The sequence below is a fragment of the Podarcis bocagei genome (assembly GCF_964188305.1).
Source record: "Podarcis bocagei genome assembly, chromosome: 4".
Lineage (NCBI taxonomy): Eukaryota > Metazoa > Chordata > Lepidosauria > Squamata > Lacertidae > Podarcis > Podarcis bocagei.
The window spans coordinates 7,330,154-7,352,143 of NC_138128.1; the positions used below are offsets into that span (position 1 = coordinate 7,330,154).

Genomic DNA, 21,990 nt, shown 5'->3' on the forward strand with positions numbered 1-21,990 from the left:
GCAAAAACATTTCTCCCAACCGTTGTGAGGTGCAGCCCTTCGCTTGCCAGAAGTCCATCTTCAAGAAACTGCAGTCCGTGATCTCAGAATCCAAACCGTTCCTGTTTACACCATTTGCGAAGCTAGCTGTTCGCTTCCACTATTTTTCCCTCTCTCCCTGGGCCACATCGTTCAACTGGGAGGACAGATGAGATGACAATTTGTGCATTTAATTGCTTCAATTTCCTGCCCAGAGCCTCATAGTCTCTTTTGATCTTCTGGGGGCTATTGCTTGTAGTGTCATTGGTTCCCACATGAACCAAGAGGAAGGGGTATTTGTCAGTGGGTTTTATGATTCCTTGCAGTCGTTCAGTTACATCTTGAATCTTAGCCCCGGGGAGACAGCACACTTCCCGAGACATCTTGTCAGGCCCACAGATCACTGCTTCTGTTCCCCTCAGTAGGGAATCCCCTATCACCACTACACGCCTCCTCTTAGGTTTGGTTGGGGTTCTTCCGTGAGCTGTCCGTTCCAAGGTCACCTGCACATTCCCTGAGGACTGGCTTTGCTGCTCGTCTTCATATACCTGATCGACTGTAATGAGGGAGAGATCCTCAAATGGAGTCTGCTCTTCATCTTCCATGCTAGGGGAGAGGACCTCAAAGCGATTGTGTATTTCTAAACAATCAGAGTGAACCCTGGGCCTCCTACTTCTTTGAGTCACGTTTCTCCATATATCTGGCTCCTGTGTTGGTGAACTAGCCTCCTTCTCAGGGGAGTCCCCTGTCACCTCCTCGGTGGAGACGGTGTGCTCTGTTGCTTCCAAGAAGAGCTCCAGCTCTCTAATTCTTTGGAGCGTAGCTACACGTTCCTCCAGTTGCTGGACTTTGTCTTTTAAGAGGGCTATCAACATGCAATTGCTGCAGGTAAAGCTGCCTGCAACCTTTGGCAAGATGGCAAACACTGCGCAGGAACCGCAGGTGACTGCAGCTATTCCCTCCCCCTCCATCTTGAGAACGTGTCGTTGGGAGTGGCTACAGTGGTCCTCCATCATAAAAAGCGTGAAGACAGGACAAATAACTCCCCCCACAATAAAAACCTAGGTCTCCCCCAACAAATGTTTGAGACTAGCTCCCCTAAATCTAAAAGATGGATCTAACTGCGCGCGCTGCTAGGCCCCCTCTGACCTTTGCACAGGGAGAGCAGCTAATCAGCCACAAAGAAACACACACACCAATGCTTGCTTACAAAAAGCTAAATGTTGACACTGTACAGCAGGTCTTTCAGTAGACTCATGATATGCTCTGGTGTGGTCTGTTGCTCTGGCTGAGAAACTGACCCCCCAGGTCAGGGTGGCCCGAAGCAAGTTAAGTCCTTTATCCTTCTACAACACCTGCCATCCATTTGTCTCCCAATGAGAAGTGAATTTTGATCGTGACGGCCTTCCATGGAAAGATCTAAACTTGTCAACATCACACTGTATCAGATACCAGTTTTCTCTGAAAAAATCAAAATGGTAGAGCTGTCGAGAAATCTCACTTTTTGCTGATACTGTAAAGTTCGGATGCATGTGACGTCATTCTGAGCGTCTGCACATGTGTGAGCGGCAAAACCCTGAAGTAACCTGTTCCGTTACTTCCGGGTCGCCGTGGGAGGCAACCTGAAAAGATTTAACCTGAAGTGACTTTAACCCGAGGTATGATTGTTGTTATTTCTCACTGATTTTCCATAGGTATTGCATTATCAAATGGTCACACCTGGAGGCAACAGAGACGCTTTGTTGTAGTCACTCTGCGGAAGCTGTGGCGGGAAAAGAAAGGCATGGAGCAGCAAGTTGCAGAGGAGGCCCATCAGCTCGTGGAGGCTTTTGCACGTTCAAAGGGTATGTGATGCTAAGTGATGGTGCTGAGCTGGCATATGGAGATATATTTGTGTCCTACCTCTGTCCATTTTAGAAAGGAATCTGATATGCTTTTCTTGGTTCCTAATGGAGATCCCAGCAATTTCTCTTGACCACCATGAACTCTCACTCTCAGTATGAACTGGACCAGCTGAGCTAACATTAGTATATTTTTATTTTGCAGGACAACCACTTGACCCCTCCTTGCCCATCACTACTTCAGTCTCCAACATGATAAGTGCTGTGGCTTTTGGGCACCGGTTTGCTCTTGAAGATGAAAGGCTCCAAAAGCTGATAGAAGCCATAGATTTTCCCCTAAAATTTGCATGTAGCTTTGGTTATGCTGTGAGTAGTCATTCCCATTCCTGCCAAACAGGACTCCCAAGGGCCTTAATACCACAAATCAGTATTCTGATAGAGGGTTGGAGAAGTGAGATCAGGTTTAAATTGATCTGAGATAAGGGCCACTTACTATCTCACAGCCTGATCCATTGCTCATGATTATCATTGAGATAAAAAACATGCACATAAAACAGCAACAAAAGAAGACTTTGTCCACCACAGGAGACACTTTAGAGGGAAGATGGGACAAAAATGGAACAATGACCTTGAGAACAGGTCATCTAGGGCCCACCAAGGGGAAGAGAGGTGAACAAAATAATCTTCTCAAGAAGGCAATTACATCGTTTTGTTGCCATCATGGAAAACTAAATGTGTCTACTCTATACCCACCTAGCAGTGGCAATCATGGTGAGGCCCCTGCAGCCACCACTTGGCTGGAATTTTTTTTAATGAAAGAGAGACCAGCAACTCAAGCACTATCGCTATTGCTGAGGAATGCAGCCCCCTTCTGGATGATCAACTAAACCCTTTCCTCAAATTTAAGTTCAGTTCTCCACATTTCTACCTCCATTCCTAATCTGTAAAAAAAAAAAAAAGGACTCATGAAACTTACTTGAATTTCCCCCCATCCCTATTCTCCACCCACCCCCACCTACCACAAAAGGGCACTAACTTGTTCCAGGAGAGGTCCTGTGATTGTGCCCAGTTCTGGAATTATGCCGGGGAGCTGGAAAAATATTTTGAGCCATACTTTTCTTTCACATTTTCAGCTAGGGATAATTCACAGAATCCAATCATTGTGGGATTCCAGAGAAGCTATAGACACCTTCCTTCTTCTTAGTGAGACTCAAACTAATATGCTAGCCCTGAAGAATAATGCAGATCATGTTTTTTAAGTGCAATTCCAAAGCACAAATGGTTTGAACAAGCTTCCTCATGGTAATGGCAGCATTTCTGCTATTCTTCCTTTAGCTTTATGAAATGCTCCCATGGCTCATGAAACATCTCCCAGGGCCCCACAAGAAGGCTTTCTCCTGCGTGGAGATGGTGCGTTCATTTGCAAAGGAGGAGATAAAGAAGCATAAGGAGAATCAGTCTCTGCATGATCCACAAGATCTCATTGATTTCTATCTACTTCAGATGGAGAAAGTAAGTATCTGCTTGAAACCGAATGCTGCTCATCCAAGGAATCATTATATTCCATGTTATGAGTGAATACTAATCCTGAAAAAACAGAGAGAGGAGCTGAGGGAAGTCTTTCTTTTGAGGGAGGGGAAAATAGGGGGGGTTGAGAATGATATGTTTTTGATTACCGTATTTTTCGCCCCATAGGACGCACTTTTTCCCCCAAAAAAATGAAGGGGAAATGTGTGTGCGTCCTATGGGGCGAATGCAGGCTTTTGCTGAAGACTTGAGAGTGAGAGGGGTCGGTGCGCACCGACCCCTCTCGCTCTCCAGGCTTCAGGAAGCTCTGCACAACCCTCGGGAGACCGGCTCCGAGGGTTGCGCAGAGCTGCCTGCAGTCCCAGGATCAGCGCAGCTCTGCTTGGCCACCGGGAGTCCCGCCCCGCTCCCGGTGGCCGCGCAGAGCTGCCTGCAGTCCTGGGATCAGCGCAGCTCTGCGCAGCCACCGGGAGCCGGGGCGAAGCTCCGCCCCGCTCCGGATGGCAGCGCAGAGCTGCCTGCCGTCCCGGGATCAGCGCAGCTCTGTGCGGCCACCGGGAGCCGGGGGCGAAGCTCCGCCCCGCTCCCGGTGGCCGCGCAGAGCTCCCTGCAGTCCTGGGACCAGCGCAGGTGCGTCCTATGGGCCGGAGCGTCCTATGGGGCGCAAAATACGGTAATTGTTATGTTGAAATCTTTAATAAAAAAAAAATGTAAGTGAATACTAATCTCTTGCCAGGACACCAATACCTCTCTCTGCCCCCCCCCATTCCATCATAGTAATTTTAATTGCTAAAGTGAGTTGACATCCTTCCATAGGCATCTACTAAAATAGCTAGGAAAGGATAGGTATTTTCATGTACAAATGTGAATGCAAATGAGTATCTGCTTCTGGATTCACACGTCCTTCCACAGTGGAGACATTGGTTTCCAGAAGGGAGATGATCCTGGTGTGGATTTGCCAAGCATGCCTTCCCCTTAGCAGGTTTCTCCCTTGTGTCCTGAGTTTGAGTATCTTCAAAGCCCACGACACCTTTGGTAAAGGCTGTTCTCCAACTGGAGTGCTCACAGGCAAGTGTTTCCCAATTGTTGGTGTTAATGCTACATTTTAAAAAAATTGCCTTAAGACAGTATTTAAACCTCTTTTGTTGACCACCAGCATTACACTTTCCATTTTTAGTTTGGAATAGAGTAGTTGCTTTGGAAAACGATCATCAGGCATCTGCACAACATGACCAGTCCAATGAAGTTGATGTTGAAGAATCATTGGTTCAACACTGGTGATCTTTGCTTTCAGCCTGCTCAGATTAAACAGCTTTCCATCTGTTTAATATATGATATCTACTCTGGTGGGGAGTTTCCCTTCAACAAAGTGTAGGATCATGGCAATGAAAATAATGAATAGTGTTGGGGCAATAACACAACCCTGTTTAACACCTGATCCCACTGTGAATGGTTCACTCTGAGAGCCATTGTTATCCTTGATGGTGGCTGTCATATTATCATGGAGGAGCCAAATGTTGTTCACAAATTTATCTGGGCAGCCAATCTTCAGAAGGACAGTCCACAGGGCATTATGATTTAGTTTCAAAAGCCTTAGTTAGGTCAATAAATGCCATATACAAGGGTTGGTTTTGCTCTCAGCATTTTTCTTGAAGCTGTCTAGTGGTGAAAATCGTGTCCACTGTCCCCCTAGAAGGCCAAAAACCATTTTGGGATTCAGGAAGAGTCACCTTGGATATTGTTAAGAGACGGTTTGCTAAGATCCTTGCAAGAATTTTGCCAGCCGCAGCTAATAGAGAAATGCCTCAATTCTGTCACCTTTTAAAAAGAGATTGATAATTTTGGCATCCCTAAAGTCTGCTGGGATTTCTTCTCTCTCCCAGATTGTTTCGATGAGCTTGTGAAGTTGTTGTGCAAGTTCAATTCCACCCACTTTGAAGACTTCAGCAGGTATTCTGTCAGGTCCACTGGCTCTGTTGTTTTTCATTTGGTTAATGGCTGTACACAACTCTCCCAGATTAGGAGATACTGCAAGCTCATCTCTAACTTGTTTTTGCAGAATTTGTGAGAGGACCTCAGCAGCTATGGGGGAGTTGCGGTTAAGGAGATGTTGGTAATGTTCTTTCCTGTGCAGTGCAGTAGCTTCTTTATCTTTTAGAAGTGTGATACTGTCTGCTGAGCATAGGGGGCATATGCCATGATTTATTGGCCCATACATGGTCTTTGTGGCTTTAAAGAAATTCTGTGCATCATGAGTGTCAGCTAAGCGCTGGATCTCTTGAGCCTTTTTTTAATCCACCGGGTGTTTTTTAGCTCTCTGGTTCTTCTTTGAACCTCAGCGTTGGCATAGGTTTTTTTTTCCTTAGTGGCACAGTTTCTGTCTCTTTGTCAGATCTGAAAGGCCTTCCTTTTCTTGTCAATCATGTGTTCAATCTCACTGTCTTTCTCATCAAACCAGTCCTCGTGTTTCTTGGTTTGCTGTCCGATACTTTGTTCACAGGCTGCAATAATGAATGTTTTTAGCTTGGTCCAGTGTTCCTCGATGTTATCAGGGAATTCTGAAAGCAGATGGTCCTTAAGAGTTGTTTGGAAGCAGATTCAGAAATTTGGGGAAGTGGCGGGATTTAAATTAAACAGGAATAAAACAAAACTACCAGTTAAAAACTTGAAGGAAGAAGAAAAAAAGGAATTGGAGCAAAACACTGAGATAGATGTCCATAAAAAGGTTAAATATTTAGAGATATGGCTAACATCAAGAAATATAAACTTATACAAAGACAATTATGAAAAAAATTGGCTTGAGATAAAAAGAAATTTAGAAATATGGAGCAGAATGAATCTCTCATTGTTAGGAAAAAGAGTGGCGGTTAAAATGAATGTGCTGCCAAAAATGCTATTCCCCTTCCAATCAGTTCCAGTAATTGTGAAAGATGAATGTTTTAAAAAATGGCAGAAAGAAATTTCTAAGTTTATGGGGGTAGGGCAAAAGGCCAAGGATAAAATATAAGATACTTACAGACATAAAAGATAGAGGCGGTTTTGCCCTCCCAGACCTTAAATTGTATTATGAAGCTGCATGCCTGGTATGGATTAGGGACTGGATGAAGTTGGAAAAGCAAGAAGCATTAGAATTGGAAGGACATGACAATATATTTGGCTAGCACACATACTTATTGTATGGGAAAGGAAGGTTCATAAAAGTTTCTATAACTATATAATTAGGAAATCATTAATGAGAGTATGGGAGAGATATAAAGATTTGTTAGAACAGAAGACCCCTTGGTGGCTTTCACAACATGAAGTTTTACTGCTCAAACCACTTGGAAAGAAAGGAAAGTGCTTTATGTATGTTGATTTGCTAAAGCATCAAGAAGGAAAATGGAAACTAAGAGATTATGAGGAAATAAAAGAGCACTTTCAGAGTTGGTTACACTATTGGCAACTACATGAAATATACAAAGAAGACAATAAGAAAGGATTTAGCTATACGACATCTAGATTCCAAAAGGAAGTTGTAGAAGGGAAGGTGAAGCTGCTGAAAGGTGCATATAGTATTCTGCTAGAATGGGAAACAAAAAATGAAGAGGTGAAATCAGTCATGATTAAATGGACACAAGATATAGAACACAAAATAATGCTTGAAGTTTGGGAAAGATTGTGGAAAACTGATTCAGAATATACAGATTGCTCTTTGCTGAAAGAAAATTACATGAGAATGATGTATAGATGATATATAACACGAGTGCAAATAGGAAGAATGTGTAAAACTGGTTCAAATATGTCTTGGAAATGTAAGGAAAAAGAAGGGACTTTTTACCATATGTGGTGGGATTGTAGCAAGATTTAAAAAAAAATCTGGGAAATGCTATACAATGAGTTGAAGAAAATGTTCCAATTAACATTTATAAAAAAGCCTGAAGCATTTTTGTTAGGGATTGTAGGAAAAGACCTGCCAAGGAAATTGAAAAACATCTTCATGTATGGGACAACAGCGGCAAGAGTCTTAATAGCACAAGGATGGAAGAATGAAGAAATCCTGACCAAAGAACTGTGGCAAGAGAAACTGATGGATTATGCGGAAGTGGTGAAATTGACATACAAACTACGTGATAAGTACAGCTGTGATTTTAAAGAAAAATGGGAACCCTTTACAAAGTACATAAAGAAACAAGAAAACGAACTGGACTCCTTGGCAGGTTTTGAAGAAACATTCACAACCCTTTTATTGGTAATATATAGATAGCTAAATTAAGGATATCTACAATTTTATAACATGCAGAGATATTATGTGCTGAAAAACCAGAGAGAGGAGCTGAGGGAAGTCAGGGTGGGTGGGAGGGTGGGTTTTTTCTTTTTGGGGAAGGGGGAGGGAAAATGGGGGCGAGGAATGAGGATGATGTATTTTTGATAAAATGTTATGTTGAAATTCCTAATAAAAATATTTTTAAAAAAGAGAGTTGTTTGGAAGCAATCTCGGTTAATGGGATCTTGAAGGGCTTGAGTGTTCATTTTGCACCTTGGTTTCCTTCCTTGAAGCCTGTGTTGAGGTATAATCTTGATAGCCATTGTGGAACGTATTAGTCAGTGATCTGTCCAGCATTTGTCAGCACTCGTCATAGCTCTGGTAAGGAGCACATCATGGAAATCTTTAGCACAGACAATAACATAGTCTAAGAGGTGCCAGTGGTTTGACTGAGGATGCCTCCATGAAGTTTTAAATTTATTTATTTTGTTGAAAGAGTGTGTTGGTAATAGTAGCCTGTTGGTTTTTGGTGAGTTTACCAGGAGTCTGGTAGGGACTTCTGACAGGAGCTTTACAAGATTGGTTTTGATAGCGAAGCCTACCTCATGTATTTGACATTCTTGTTCCGATAGACCTTTACAGAAGAATGTGTAGCCTCCTTTTTCTTCCTTCAGTTGTCCCTTGCCTGCTCTTTGAGTCTCTTGAAGCACTGCAATATTGATGTTAAAACGTCACATCTCTCTTGCAATGATGGCAGTTCTGCGTTCAGGATGCTCATAATCTGTGTTATATCCATCCATAAATTCCATGTTCCAAAGTTCAATTGTCTTTTACCACTGCTGGGTGGTGACCCCTCTGGGCATGGTAATCCAGTCAGGGGAAAAGAGAGGCAGACTATGTTTAGGGCACCTTTTCTAGCCCCTCCCCCATTTTGGAGTGAGCAGAGTAGATCCTAAAAAGGGCTGCTCAGTCATGAATACAGCTGCCGAGCTGCTCAACTGCCTTGTTCCTTGAGTCAGAATGACTGAATCTGTATCCACCGCCCATGTGCTGCTTCATGACTAAGGGCTTCCACATTTCATAATCCTGCCCCTGTTACCATATGCTGATCAACATGGAACTTTTGGTGTTTGCGTTTGGGATTTGTTTTTTGGAAGACGCCTGTACATGAATTTGTTTTATGTCTGTAGATCAGTGCACACTGACCAATGAACAGTCTTTGCAGTAAGGCTCTGTACTGATGGCATGAGTTGTCATGGCGACCGGTAAATTCCGTTGTAACATACCACTTGTTATCATCCGCCTGTTCTGCCGTTGATGACTTCTTGGGTCATTCTTTGTCTAACTCCTCCCCTTTGACCTTACCGCCTTGGGTGACCCTGCTGGGAGTATGAGATTCCCAATGGCTTCACTCACAAGGGTCATAGGAATGTGCAATCCCACTCACTATGAAAAGGTGATGATCCAGCGAGTGAGGGCAGCAACAGCGGGGGGTGGGAGTGGCAGCAGCTTCCCATTTCACCTTAGGCACTATAAGAGGATACCCCACCTCTCATGAAGCATGTGTGGGTGGTATGGTAATAAGTGGGGGAAGGAAGATAAAGTGCTGAAGGACAGAATGTAATGCATGTAAATGACATGTCACTTTCCCCATTTTCAACACCAGAGCAGGAATGACCCAGAGTCCACCTATGATGAAGAAAACTTGGCCCAGTGCATTTTTGACCTCTTTGTAGGAGGGTCGGACACAACTAGGAGTTCTCTGCAATGGGCACTTCTCCTCCTGGCAAGTCATCCAGATATCCAAGGTGAGAGAGGAGAGCCAGGGCTTCTCTTGACCACTAGGGTGGAGCATAGTTCTTTAAAGGTTTCATATCGGAAAGCGTTAAAAGTGAGTTTATCATGTAAATTATGGAAGGTAAATGATATTGAAATAAGCTAAATGTTTTTGACTTTCATGTCTGGAAAGATATTTTTCCCACCAACATTTTCCTTCATTGTTTCTAGAACCTATAATTAACAGAAGGAAAAAAGTAAAATGCCCAGAAAGCTGGGACAGGGGGGAAACCATGGGCCTTGCCCAAAAGTCACTGAATGAGCAGAATAGTCAAGTAACAGAATAAAATGTCTCTAGGAAGTTTATAGTTGGAGATGAGTTTCATGGCAATGCTCTGTCATTTGTCATAAGGAAGCCTACAATAGTAGGGTTGGAAGGGACCCCAAGGGTCTTCTAATACAACCCCCTGCAATGCAGGAATCAACACATTCCCCCCTCCAGTTTGATACCATACCACAACCTGTACCTGTTTTCTTTTGCAAATCTGCTAGCAGTTTCTTTATGCAGCAAATGTACAAGAATGCCCCTGCTGTGAGATAAGTGACTGAGCCTCATTCCTGCCTCTCCATGCTCCATTACATGAGGGATGCGGGTGGCACTGTGGTCTAAAGCACTGAGCCTCTAGGGATTGCTGATTAGAAGGTTGGCAGTTCGAATCCATAAGACAGGTGAGCTCCTGTTGCTCTGTCCCAGCTTCTGCCAATGTAGCAGTTCGAAAGCATGCCAGTGTAAGTAAACAGGAAATATTGAGGGCTGGGGGTGGAGGATGAATATATGACAGCCTTTGATCCCAGCCCTTCAGCAAATCCAGACAGTTCTGGCAACCAGAAACTACTGAGATGAGCTTCTCTTTCAACCTTTTCTTACCTGGGATCTAGAGTGAGGAAGAACCATATAGACTGACTTAAACTCTTTGGAGGACGAGGTGGGCTTTGAATGCAAGAACCTGGGACTCATTCACAGAGATTTGTTGAATATGTTCAAGGGAAATAAATGTCCAACTGAAATAAAATGCAGTATTAACAATAAACCTGTTTCCGTCATTCTCTTCAGATAAAATGCACAAGGAAATAGAAGATGTCATAGGTTCTGCTCACTCAATCTGCTATCAAGATAAGAAGAAACTGCCCTACACCAATGCTGTGATTCATGAGATGCAGCGCTTTAAATTTGCCAGTTTTTTGGGTTTCCCTAGGCAATGTACAAAGGATTTGAAGCTGTGTGGTTTTCTCATTCCCAAGGTACAGTATAACAGTGTGATACAGCTGCACTCCTGTAGCCCAAGAACAAAGAGCAGCAAAAGGTTGCAGCCAGCCATATAGGAACTTCCTGACTAGTCAAAAATCTGAAGGGCAAGAGCAGGAGCTCCATCTGCAGACATGTTTCACCATCAGCAAGTGCCATTCCATGGGGCAATTGTGGCAGGGGAGGAGCATGTAGTGACCAGAAGTCTCCGCCTGCTTGTGAGCTTTCATTTTAAAATCCAACTCTATGATTCTATGATTCTAGGTGGGGGAAAGTCCTCTTGTGTTCCTGCCTGTACAGAAAGTTTTTACAGTGATGAATACAAAGCCACCAATAATAATAATAATAATAATAATAATAATAATTCAGATCAGTCTCTGCAATGATTAGTCTTGGGATAGTGTGGGACAATAAAACAAAAGTATTGATGTGAATGCATTCCAAGTCACTTGTTTCTTATTTGCAGGGGACTATTATTGTTCCCGATCTACGCTCTGTTCTTCTTGATCCAACACGATGGGAGACACCTGCAGAGTTCAACCCAAATCATTTTTTGGACAAGGATGGACAATTCGTGAACAGAGAAGAATATCTGCCATTTGGTGCAGGTAAATGCAGAAGACCAAGCTATGTTGTGATCTGTAGATGTGCTTACTGGTCTGCTTCCAGGAAATGACATCAGCAGCAGCAGCACAGGAGGGAGTGGGCCGGAGCAGAAGGAGTACCTTTCTGGCTGGAGTGGCACTGCTTGTCAACAGAATGGGGCAAGGCACTGGCAAGTTAAGGGGATCTCTAGGTTGGTGGCTTGGGACCAGAGCCATAGCTAAGTGATCTTGCGCCCCTGACAGAACTGTCCAGATTGCTCTCCCTCGTTGTTGTTGTTTAGTCGTTTAGTCGTGTCCGACTCTTTGTGACCCTATGGACCAGAGCACGCCTGGCACTTCTGTCTTCCACTGCCTCCCACAGTTTGGTCAAACTCATGCTGGTAGCTTCGAGAACACTATACAGCCATCTCGTCCTCTGTCATCCCCTTCTCCTTGTGCCCTCCATCTTTCCCAACATCAGGGTCTTTTCCAGGGACTCTTCTCTTCTCATGAGGTGGCCAAAGTATTGGAGCCTCAGCTTCAGGCTCTGTCCTTCCAGTGAGCGCTCAGGGCTGATTTCCTTCAGAATGGAGAGGTTTGATCTTCTTGCAGTCTCCTCCAGCACCATATTTCAAAAGCATCAATTCTTCGGTGATCAGCCTTTTTATGGTCCAGCTTTCACTTTCATACATCACTACAGGGAAAACCATAGCTTTTACTATACAGACCTTTGTTGGCAAGGTGCTTTGTTTTTAAGATGCTGTCTAGGTTTGTCATTGCTTTTCTCCCAAGAAGCAAAGCGTCTTTTAATTTCGTAGCTGCTGTCACCATCTGCAGTGATCAGTGTAACATTTATATAGATATTAAAAAGCATGGGGGAGGGGATGGAACCCTGAGGCACCCCACAAGTGAGAGCCAAGGGGTCTGAACACTCATTCCCCCCCCCACTTTCTGGACACGGCCCAGGAGGAAGGAGCGGAACCACTGTATGACAGTGCACCCAGCTCCCAGCCTCTCTAGACGGTCCAGAAGGATGTTATGGTCTATGGTGTCAAAGGCCGCTGATAAACATTCTGAATAACACTTTGGCAAAACAGACATAGTTAGGAATGGGAAAACATCAAGGCTGCTGTCAATTGTCTAGCCTGGTCAGTGCTAACCTTTCTTTCTTCTTGCTATACTTATGTTTTGTTCTGTAATTTGAAGTTCCCTATCTCATATCAAGGAAGATACATTCAGGAAGAGGATGGATTGAAGATGAAGGGTCCTGTGGGAGGGGCAGGGCAGAGAGTATCTGCCAGTGAGAACTGGAAGGGCTCACTTTTCTGTGTGCAGAATAAGGATGAAGATTTAATTTTGATAGAGGACCTTGTAATTTCCTTTATTTCTTTTCAATCTTTTCTTCCTTTCCTAATTTTTTTTTATATTTTCCCTTTTAGATTAGCATGGCTTTTATTGTGTCTCACACATAAAACGTTCAATAAAACTTGATTTAAAAAAATGAAAGGAAAACTTTGGTCAACTGCCCAAATCTTCAATGCAGAAAGGGGTTAAGACCATGAGCAAACTGTCCTGCCAGGTTTACTTCACCTTGGTGGGAACCAGCATTGCTGCCTGAAGAGAATTTGGGTGGCTTGCAGTGGTGATGTGTGACAGGGAACAGCACTATCCTGGTGCTTGCTGTGCTGCCTCTCTCAGGACTGAGCAGGGGTGGCATATGCAGGGAGGTCCAGATGGTAAACAATGGAGGCCCCATAGTGCACGTGTGGGTCCCAAGCAGGGCCGTAGCTAGAGGGTGGTGATATGGGCCCCCACCAGGGGCACAGAATCGGCTAAAAATATGTCACCTTCTCTTTCTCTAGCAGCAGCAGCAGCTGGATCCCGCAGCCCTGCACCACAGCGGGTATGGAGGTGAAAGGAGCACAGCGCGGCTCCCTCAGACAGCACATTCGCTTTCCCACCTCAGCTGGAACGGACCATTGGGAATCTCGGGCATAGGGGATCCTGCTGCTGCTGCGAATGCTGCCACCAGTAGCAGGACGCTGCTTGCCTCCCTGGCTGCTTAAGAGTGCTTCTCTCCCCTCCACCTTTCTCACTTTCTCACCCACCCCTCTGCCTTTCTCACTTCCTGGTTTTTGCGCGACTTCTGAAGAATGCATGCTCCAATTGCATGGCTGAATCGTTACCTTAGGGTAGCAGCCAAGCAGGGCAGGGTGATCGCTCCAAGGGTGGATCGAGCACTTGGATGGGGAACGAAAAGAAAAAAAAAAGTGGGGGAGGAACAGGCGGGAGAGGAGAGGAGAGAGTGGAGATTTGCCTTGAGCATCAATTGTTAAGTTATTATGCTTCTGTGTGTGACTTCTGCGGACATGCACAAACGCGCCCTCGCGCCAACTGGCTAACTTACAAATCAGCCCCGTAATCTCCTCTCTGAAATGAAACATTCCAAGCAGGGAGGCTCATCGGCAATCCAGAATCCTTTCTGAGAAAGGGAAAGATTTTGTTTCCGACTGCAATCTATTTATATGGAATTGCACATTGCAAACGGCAATGCTAGCTGTTTATGCTTTTCCTCATGTGATGTGAATAGAAATATTGTTTTGCAAGGTGGAATAGCCTTTGCACAGAGAAAGAGGGAGTGGGGAGTCCAACGCTTACAATACGAGCTGAAAATAGGGTGGTAGTCAACTAAGCTTTACTCAGAGTAGACCCATTAAAATGAAGGACTATGACTAAGTGAGGTCCATTAATGTCAACAGTTGACCTTCTCTGAGCTGACTACTGTCCAGAGTTTCTTTCAGACGAATAGACTGTGATCCTGGGTCCTAGTATGGCTCCACTGAAGGAGGGAGAAACATAGACTCTGTTGATGTGCATGAGCTAATTTAATATGAAACATTCACTGAAAGCAAAACCTCTTTTGAGAATAAAAGTCCTATATGTTTCTGAAAGATCATGTTCATGCCTTAGAATCTAAGGTGGCCCCCAGATGTTGGTGCGTTCCAACTCCCATCAGGCCCAGATAGCACAGCCAAAGGCAGAGATGATGGGTGTTGTAGTCCAACAGCATTTGAAGAGCCTACAAAAGCAAAGCAGGTCTGGTCTGATCAGATGTTTTCAAACTTGCTGAATACTCAGTGCCTATTGAACCAATGATATCTGTAGTCATTATTTAGCACTTGAATACTGTGAATCTAATCCACAAATATCCTTGCAATAATCAGGCCAGTCAAGCCCCAAGCCAATATCCCAAACATATCTGTGGAAATAGTTGAGCTCAGTTTCCTAAACCCTTGTCTGATACCATCCATCTACACATATTCTGGAAACAAAAGTTACTGAAACAATTTGTTGTTCCATACCTATATATCTCAATGAAAAAACATGTTTATTAAAAGCTGACTATTTATTTTCTGTTTCTATTACTTATTTTCTATTTCCTATTTTCTCCCAGACTTAGAAAGATTTTCCACCAACTGGGAAAACCAACGTGAAAAAACATGTTTATTAAAAGCTGACTATTTATTTTCTGTTTCTGTTTCTATTTCTTATTTTCTATTTCTTATTTTCTCCCAGACTTAGAAAGATTGTCCACCAACTGGGAAAACCAACGTCTCTCAACTTTCAATTTCCCTGATTCTAAAATTGGATTCATTTTTTGTTTGTTTTAGTGAATCCATCACACTAATTTTCAAGATTAGTGAAGCACACAGCCAAGGACTCTGTAAGCCAAATGTGCTACATATATAGTAAATGTATAATAAACCGATAGCTGGAGGTTTGCAGAATTTGTAGCACTTTTAGTTGAGGTGGTCAAGTACCGTATATGCATTTGGAGAGTGCCCCTAAATTCCATACTGACAGACACTTCAGGTGATTTACACAAATTGCATACTTTAGTAGTACTTTGGTCTGCTTTGTTATGTGAAGTATCACAGACTGTCAGAAATTATCTAGGTAAATGTTTTATCTGTGTTAGCAACAGTTCTTTTCTTTTGAAGAGTTGGAAGTATGTCTACAATAGTGTTGTGCATTTCATTTTTAATTTAGGCATTTTGTAAGCTCTCTGTTAGAGTTGCTTTTTAGCCTAACATTTTTGTCACACGTCTTATACGCATGCTTCAAATCAGCGGCATGCAGTGAAATTTTCCGTAGGGGAACAGTTAGGGCCTGAGGTGTCGGCTTCCAAGGGTAATTGTGGGGAGAACGTCATGTATTTGATGTGTGCAAGCGGCAAACCCGGAAGTAACCCATTCTGGTACTTCCGGGTTGCTGTGGACATTCACCGCAATGGACGCTATTCAGGGCGGATGTTCGCAGAGGTATTACCGTAGCACTGAGAATATTTCTCACTATGCCAGGAAGTGTAGCATCTTGTGAACATAGATTTAATAACTTAAAACTCATACAAAACTACTTAAGATCAAGTATGAGTGAAACCAGACTAACAAGTCTAGCAATCCTGTCCATCGAGTATGAACTAGCATCAAAAACAGATTTTGATGAAATTATTACTGAGTCTTCTTCGATTAAAGCTAGAAAAATAAAGTTCTAATCACATCAGACTTCATTGAGGAGATTCCTACTTAAGGCCAGAGTTGGCCTAACTTTACTTTTTAAAAAGATTTCAAATAACAACTCTTCTCTTCTGAATAAGAACTTGTAACGTGACTTGTGAATAATGTTAATAGTTTTCTTATTTATATCAACCAAATAACACAGATATTGTGAAAGCAATGTCATTTTACATCATATAGTATTATAATATAAAGTTATCATTGTGAAATAAATCAGTATGATATTTTTCTACATTTCATTTAGGCCTATCTGTATACTGTTTTACAACTTAATTACATTAAAAAAACTGTCAACTGCCATCTAAATGGCATTTGCTTTCCTGAAACCTTTTATTAAGACATAATAAATTAAATATTGTATTTTCTGGGAAAGAATTCAATACAAGGTGAAGTGTGTGGGGAATTGAATGGCACAGGGTGGGGTGGGGTAGAGGAGAGGCGGAAAGAATAGCTAATTTATCCATGGCTAGGGAGCGCAATCTGGACAGTTCTGTCAGGGGTGCAAGATCACCTAGCTATGGCTCTGGTCCCAAGCCACCAACCCAGAGATCCCCTTAACTTGCCACTGCCTTGCCCCATTCAAATAGATATACAGAACAAAACATAAGTATAGCAAGAAGAAAGGAAGGTTAGCACTGAGCAGGCTAGAAAACTGACAGCAGCCTTGATGTTTTCCCTATCCTAACTATGTCTGTTTTGCCAAAGTGTTATTCAGAATGTTTATAGCTACAAAGCAATGAACCCGGGAAAGTAAATTATTGCTCACTTACTCTCTTCTTCTTGTCTCCTCTTCAGGGGCTCGCATTTGTTTGGCAATGCAGATGGCAAAGATCGAAATATTCATCTTCCTGACCAGCCTGCTGAGGGCATTCAGTTTTCAGCTACCAGAAGGAGTCAAAGAGCTCAATCAAGAGGCTATAATAGGAACTGGAGCACATCCCCATCCTTATAAACTCTGTGCAGTTCCCCGCTGCAACACATAAGAAAATAGGAAAATATTAGGGGCTGCACCCCTGCTTCCTGCACTCGGTGACCCCTTGGCCACTCCTGACACATGAACCCCCTTGCATTTCCCCTTCCCTTCCCATCTCATCCCATGCAGCTACTGAGATCTCGTTTCACCTTCACAGCTCCATTTCTGAAGCCACTTCTCTCTTATATTCTGCAGCTCTGCTTTGCATCCATTTTCCCCTTCACCCCATCTCCTCCTTTTCTTTAGGCCCTTTCATGCCCCTGCTTTCATCTTCATCCCTCTCCCAATGCCTCCTTACTCCCTCCTTTTTGACAACTTCCTTTGCATCCCCATTCTTACTCTTGCTCCCTTTTCTCCTCCCCCTCCCCCTTACTTTTCTCAAATCTCCCTTACACACACATTCCCACACCTCCTCCACTTTCCCTCTTCTGCAGCCCCCTTCTAACACCCCCCATGCTATGTTATTGTATCTTTAAGATGAGTAGACTCCTAAGAGCAAGGCTATCAGCTTCTCCTGTTGAAGAATGTTAAGTTTCTTTGATGGATACTGTACATGTGTGCTTGTTAATAAAATATCTCTTCTAAATCACTACATTGAACCCGGAACCCAGAACGCAGACCACACAAGGTATCAGGAGTGAAATAGGTTGTGTGGAGGCACTATGCAATATCTGAAGGCTTCACATACTTTATCACAGTTAAGGAATGGAAGGAGGAGACGTTTGAAACAGACGTTCCCCTGACTTCCACTAGCCTTTCCTTCAATGGCAGAAGTTTGAGTAAAATGGAGACGGTGGAAAACTGAGATAACTGTGGCTTTAGGAATAATGGAGGGATGGAGGAACACTGAGCAATTGGGGTGTGTGTGTGTGTGTGTGTGTAACATTTTAACAAGGAGAAACAGCAGAGATGGGAACGGAAGCAACCACCCAAAAGCTATGAAAACAGAAGAATGAAATGGAAAGTGGAATTAAAGAGGACAAAGAAACTTTGGAGAACAATATGGATGAAGGATTTCCAGAACAGAAGGATGAAATGGTGGAGCTGGAGGCAACACATGGTGTAATGAAGAAGTCCTTCACAAAAGGTGACTAGAGGACTGAAACAGCCAAATGGCAGTGTTGTGATGTTGGAGGAGTGGAAGGAAGCCACAGATGAAGGGATGAAGAGACATCCTAAGCTGGCAGAGATAGAGTTGTGAGAGAATAATAATAAATAATAAATAATAAATAATAAATAATAAATAATAAATAATAAATAATAAATAATAAATAATAAATAATAAATAATAAATAATAAATAATAAATAATAAATAATAATAAATTTTATTTATATCCCGCCGTCCCCAGCCGAAGCCGGGCTGAAGGCGGCTAACAACAATAAAACAGTACAAAAGTACAGCACAAACAACACTCTAAAATCATTCATTATAAAATTAATTAATTCAAGCCACTGGCAACCATTGGGCCAGAGCTCCGCAAAGATTGAAGGAGGGAGTCAGGCTGTGCCCTGGCCAAAGGCCTGGTGGAACAGCTCTGTCTTGCAGGCCCTGCGGAAAAATGTCAAGTCCCGCAGGGCCCTGGGCTCTTGTGACAGAGTGTCCCACCAGGCCATGGCCGAAAAAGCCCTGGCTGTAGTTGAGGCCAGCCTAACTTCTCTGTGGCCTGGGACCTTCATTTTTTTTTATATATAAAATTTTTATTGGTTTTACAAAATTTTAAACAACAAACAAACACTTAAAAGAACAAACATACATGTATAGTTTCATCCCCTATTTTCATAAACCTCTTTTCTCAGACTTCCCCATACCCCCCCTTTCTGCATCCCAATGTCCATATTTTTATAGCAACTCCCAACTGTTACTCTCCACCTCTGTCATCTTAGTCCTCTCTATATTCTGACCTTATGTCACTGTATCCCTTTGTTTCTGGAAACCAGAACACTTTAACATTCATTAAGTTTATAGTAGTCCTTAAGATAGCTTTTAAATTTTCTCCACTCTTCTTCCACCGTCTCTATTCGTTGATCACGGATTCTGCCTGTCATCTCGGCCAATGTCATATAGTCCATCACTTTCATCTGCCATTCTTCCAGAGTGGGTAGATCTTGTGTCTTCCAATACTTCGCGATAAGTATTCTTGCTGCTGTGGTAGCATACAAAAAGAAAGTTCTATCCCTCTTTGACACCAATTGGCCGACAATGCCCAGGAGAAAGGCCTCTGGTTTTTTAGGAAAAGTACATTTAAGTACCTTTTTCATTTCATTATAGATCATTTCCCAGAAAGCCTTAATCTTCGGGCATGTCCACCAAAGGTGGTAGAAGGTACCTTCAGTCTCTTTACATTTCCAACATTTGTTATCGGGCAAATGATAAATTTTTGCCAGCTTGACTGGGGTCATGTACCACCTGTATACCATTTTCATAATATTTTCCTTTAAGGCATTACATGCCGTAAATTTGATACCGGTGTTCCATAACCATTCCCAGTTGTCTGACATGATGTTGTGACCGACATCCTGTGCCCACTTAATCATAGCTGATTTGACTATTTCGTCCTGTGTATTCCATTTCAGCAACAAGTTATACATTCTAGATAAATTCTTAGTACTGGGTTCTAACAATTCAGTTTCTAGTTTTGATTTTTCCATCTGGAAGCCAATTTTCCTGTCCTGTTTGAAAAATTCCATTATTTGATGATATTGAAACCAATTTTGTACCTTATGTTTCAATTTCTCATGACTTTGCAATTTGAACTTATCTCCATCTTGTTCCAAGATTTCCCAATACTTCGGCCATCCGACCTCCATATTGAGTTTCTTCACTGCCTTGGCCTCCACTGGTGAGACCCATCTAGGGGTTTTGTTTTCCAACAGATCTTTATATCTTATCCAAACATTGAACAATGCTTTTCTAACAATGTGATTCTTAAAGGCACTGTTGACTTTATCGTACCATAGATATGCATGCCAACCAAAAGCATTATTAAAACCTTCCAGATCTAAGATGTCTGTATTTTCGAGGAGCATCCATTCTTTCAGCCAGCAAAATGCTGCTGCCTCATAGTACAATTTCAAGTCCGGCAGGGCAAAACCCCCTCTTTCTTTAGCATCTGTCAATATTTTAAATTTAATTCTGGGCTTTTTGCCCTGCCAGACAAATTTCGAAATATCTTTCTGCCACCTCTTAAAACATTCCATCTTATCCAGAATCTGCAAGGTCTGGAACAAAAATAACATTCTAGGCAATACATTCATCTTAATCACTGCAATTCGGCCTAACATTGACAATTTCAAATTTGACCATATTTCTAGATCTTTTTTAATCTCTGACCAACATTTTTCATAGTTATCCTTAAACAAATTTACATTTTTGGATGTCAAATAAACCCCTAGGTATTTAACCTTCTTAACCACCGTTAACCCTGTCTCCTCTTGGAATTCCTCTTTTTCCACATCTGTTAAGTTTTTTCCTAGAACTTTAGTTTTCAAAAAAAGTCCTAGGAAGTCTCCCTTCCTTGGTAACTGTTAGTCTTTGTGCCTTATCCATATTAGTGGAGACCACACCATTCATGTCTCCCATGATTATCATATTATAATCCAAATAGTCCGTCAGGGTTTCATGAAGTCTCTTAAAGAAGTCAGATTTGCCTTCATTTGGAGCATAGATTCCAACAACTAGAAGTTTTTCTCCTTGTACTTGCATCTCCACTGCTAGATATCTCCCTTGTTCATCTTTAAACATCATTTTTGGAGTCCATTTCTCTTTCACATATATCACAACTCCTCTTTTTTTTACTTTATCTGATGAAATAAATTCTTGTCCTAGTCTTTTGTTTGTAAGTAATCTCCTGTGAGCTCTGGTTATATGGGTTTCTTGTAGACATATCAAGTCCAGTTGTTCTCTGTTCAAAATGTGAAATACTTGTCTTCTCTTCAAAGGCCCATTGAGCCCATTACAATTCCAGCTAAGGAATTGCAACGCCATCTTGTTATTTTTCTGAGACTCCTCCAACAGCTCCAAGTTGTTGCTCTTCTTCTGATGGTGGTGGTTTTTGTCCAAACGAAAGGTTCAAGATGTCTAATACTCTCCTTTGTTCTGCAATTGGGTTCACAGTCCCCTTCTGCAGGTCCTCCTGGTATCTTGCCAAAAATTTATCTTTGTCTTGAATTGTCTTTATTTTGACCTTCTTTCCGTTGTAATCAAAAGACAGCCCTTGTGGGAATTCCCACCTAAAGCGGATGGAATTTTTCTTTAACAGAAGAGCTAAGTCCTTGTAGAAGTTTCTTAAATCCAAAATATATTTTGGGATGTCTTTAAAGATCTGTACGGCTGAGTTTCCAATTTGCAAGGCCTTTTCAAAATGTAGTCCTAATATTTTGTCTCTTTCCTCCTTGGTTCTAAATGTAATCAAGCAGTCTCTCGGGGTCTTTCTGTCCTGTTTTTTACCCAGTCTAAAGGCTGTTGTAATTTTAAATTCGTCTTCCTCCAGATCCCAACAGTCAACAAACTCCCGTGTCAGGTATTCCACCAGGTTGTCTCTTTCATTCTCTGGAATCAGTCTTAATTTCAAATTTCTCTCTTTTCTCTGTAATTCCCACAAGGCCAGAGTTGCATCATGCTCATAGACCTTTTTAGCAATCGGCTCTAGATTCTCTTGTGTCTCTCCAGCAATAACTTTCGCTTCTTCGGCAATTTTACGCGTGGTAGCGTTTTCCTCGACCAATTTATTTATGGATTCTGTATTCTGGTTTAACCTTACTGATATTTCTGTTAATTTTTGTGTATTTTCTGAAGTCTGTTTTGTCAGAGACTCCAGAGATTGATTTATTTTAAGCAGGGCTTCTGTCACAGCTTCCATAGAGACAGCTGTCACTTTTTCTTGTCCTGCTGTTCCTGCAGATCCGGCAGTTACGCCAGAGATTGAGCCTCTTTTCTTTGTCTGTTGCTGCTGCAGCTGTTGTTGTTGTTGTTGCTTGGTCTTGGCTCTTGTGACTATCTCTTCTTGTGAGCCACTCATGTCAAGGTCGTTTCCCACGGGAGCTGTTCCCCGTTGGAAAATTCCACTGTCTTAAGCCGTGCCAACCTTTACTTTACCCTCTAGGGGGAGCAAATCAAAATGGCCAAAATTAAGATGTCCAAATAC

At 42.5% G+C, this 21,990-nt stretch overlaps 1 protein-coding gene across 2 annotated transcripts in view; it reads left to right on the plus strand.

Moving 5' to 3' along the window:
- The first annotated feature begins 1,460 nt into the window (after window positions 1–1,460).
- Window positions 1,461–21,990, plus strand: part of LOC308585057 (cytochrome P450 2J5-like) — a 92,914-nt gene continuing 72,384 nt past the window's right edge. The window contains exons 1-7 of one of the 2 annotated variants that reach the window (XM_081190578.1): window positions 1,461–1,862; window positions 2,065–2,225; window positions 3,195–3,371; window positions 9,296–9,437; window positions 10,520–10,707; window positions 11,178–11,319; window positions 16,668–17,434. In XM_081190578.1, coding sequence (XP_081046704.1) covers window positions 1,802–1,862; window positions 2,065–2,225; window positions 3,195–3,371; window positions 9,296–9,437; window positions 10,520–10,707; window positions 11,178–11,319; window positions 16,668–16,855 — 1,059 coding nt within the window. In that variant the 5' untranslated portion in view covers window positions 1,461–1,801 and the 3' untranslated portion in view covers window positions 16,856–17,434. Of the gene's footprint in view, window positions 1,863–2,064; window positions 2,226–3,194; window positions 3,372–9,295; window positions 9,438–10,519; window positions 10,708–11,177; window positions 11,320–16,667; window positions 17,435–21,990 lie in introns of those variants that run through there. The other variant, XM_081190579.1, reaches the window with a different exon arrangement.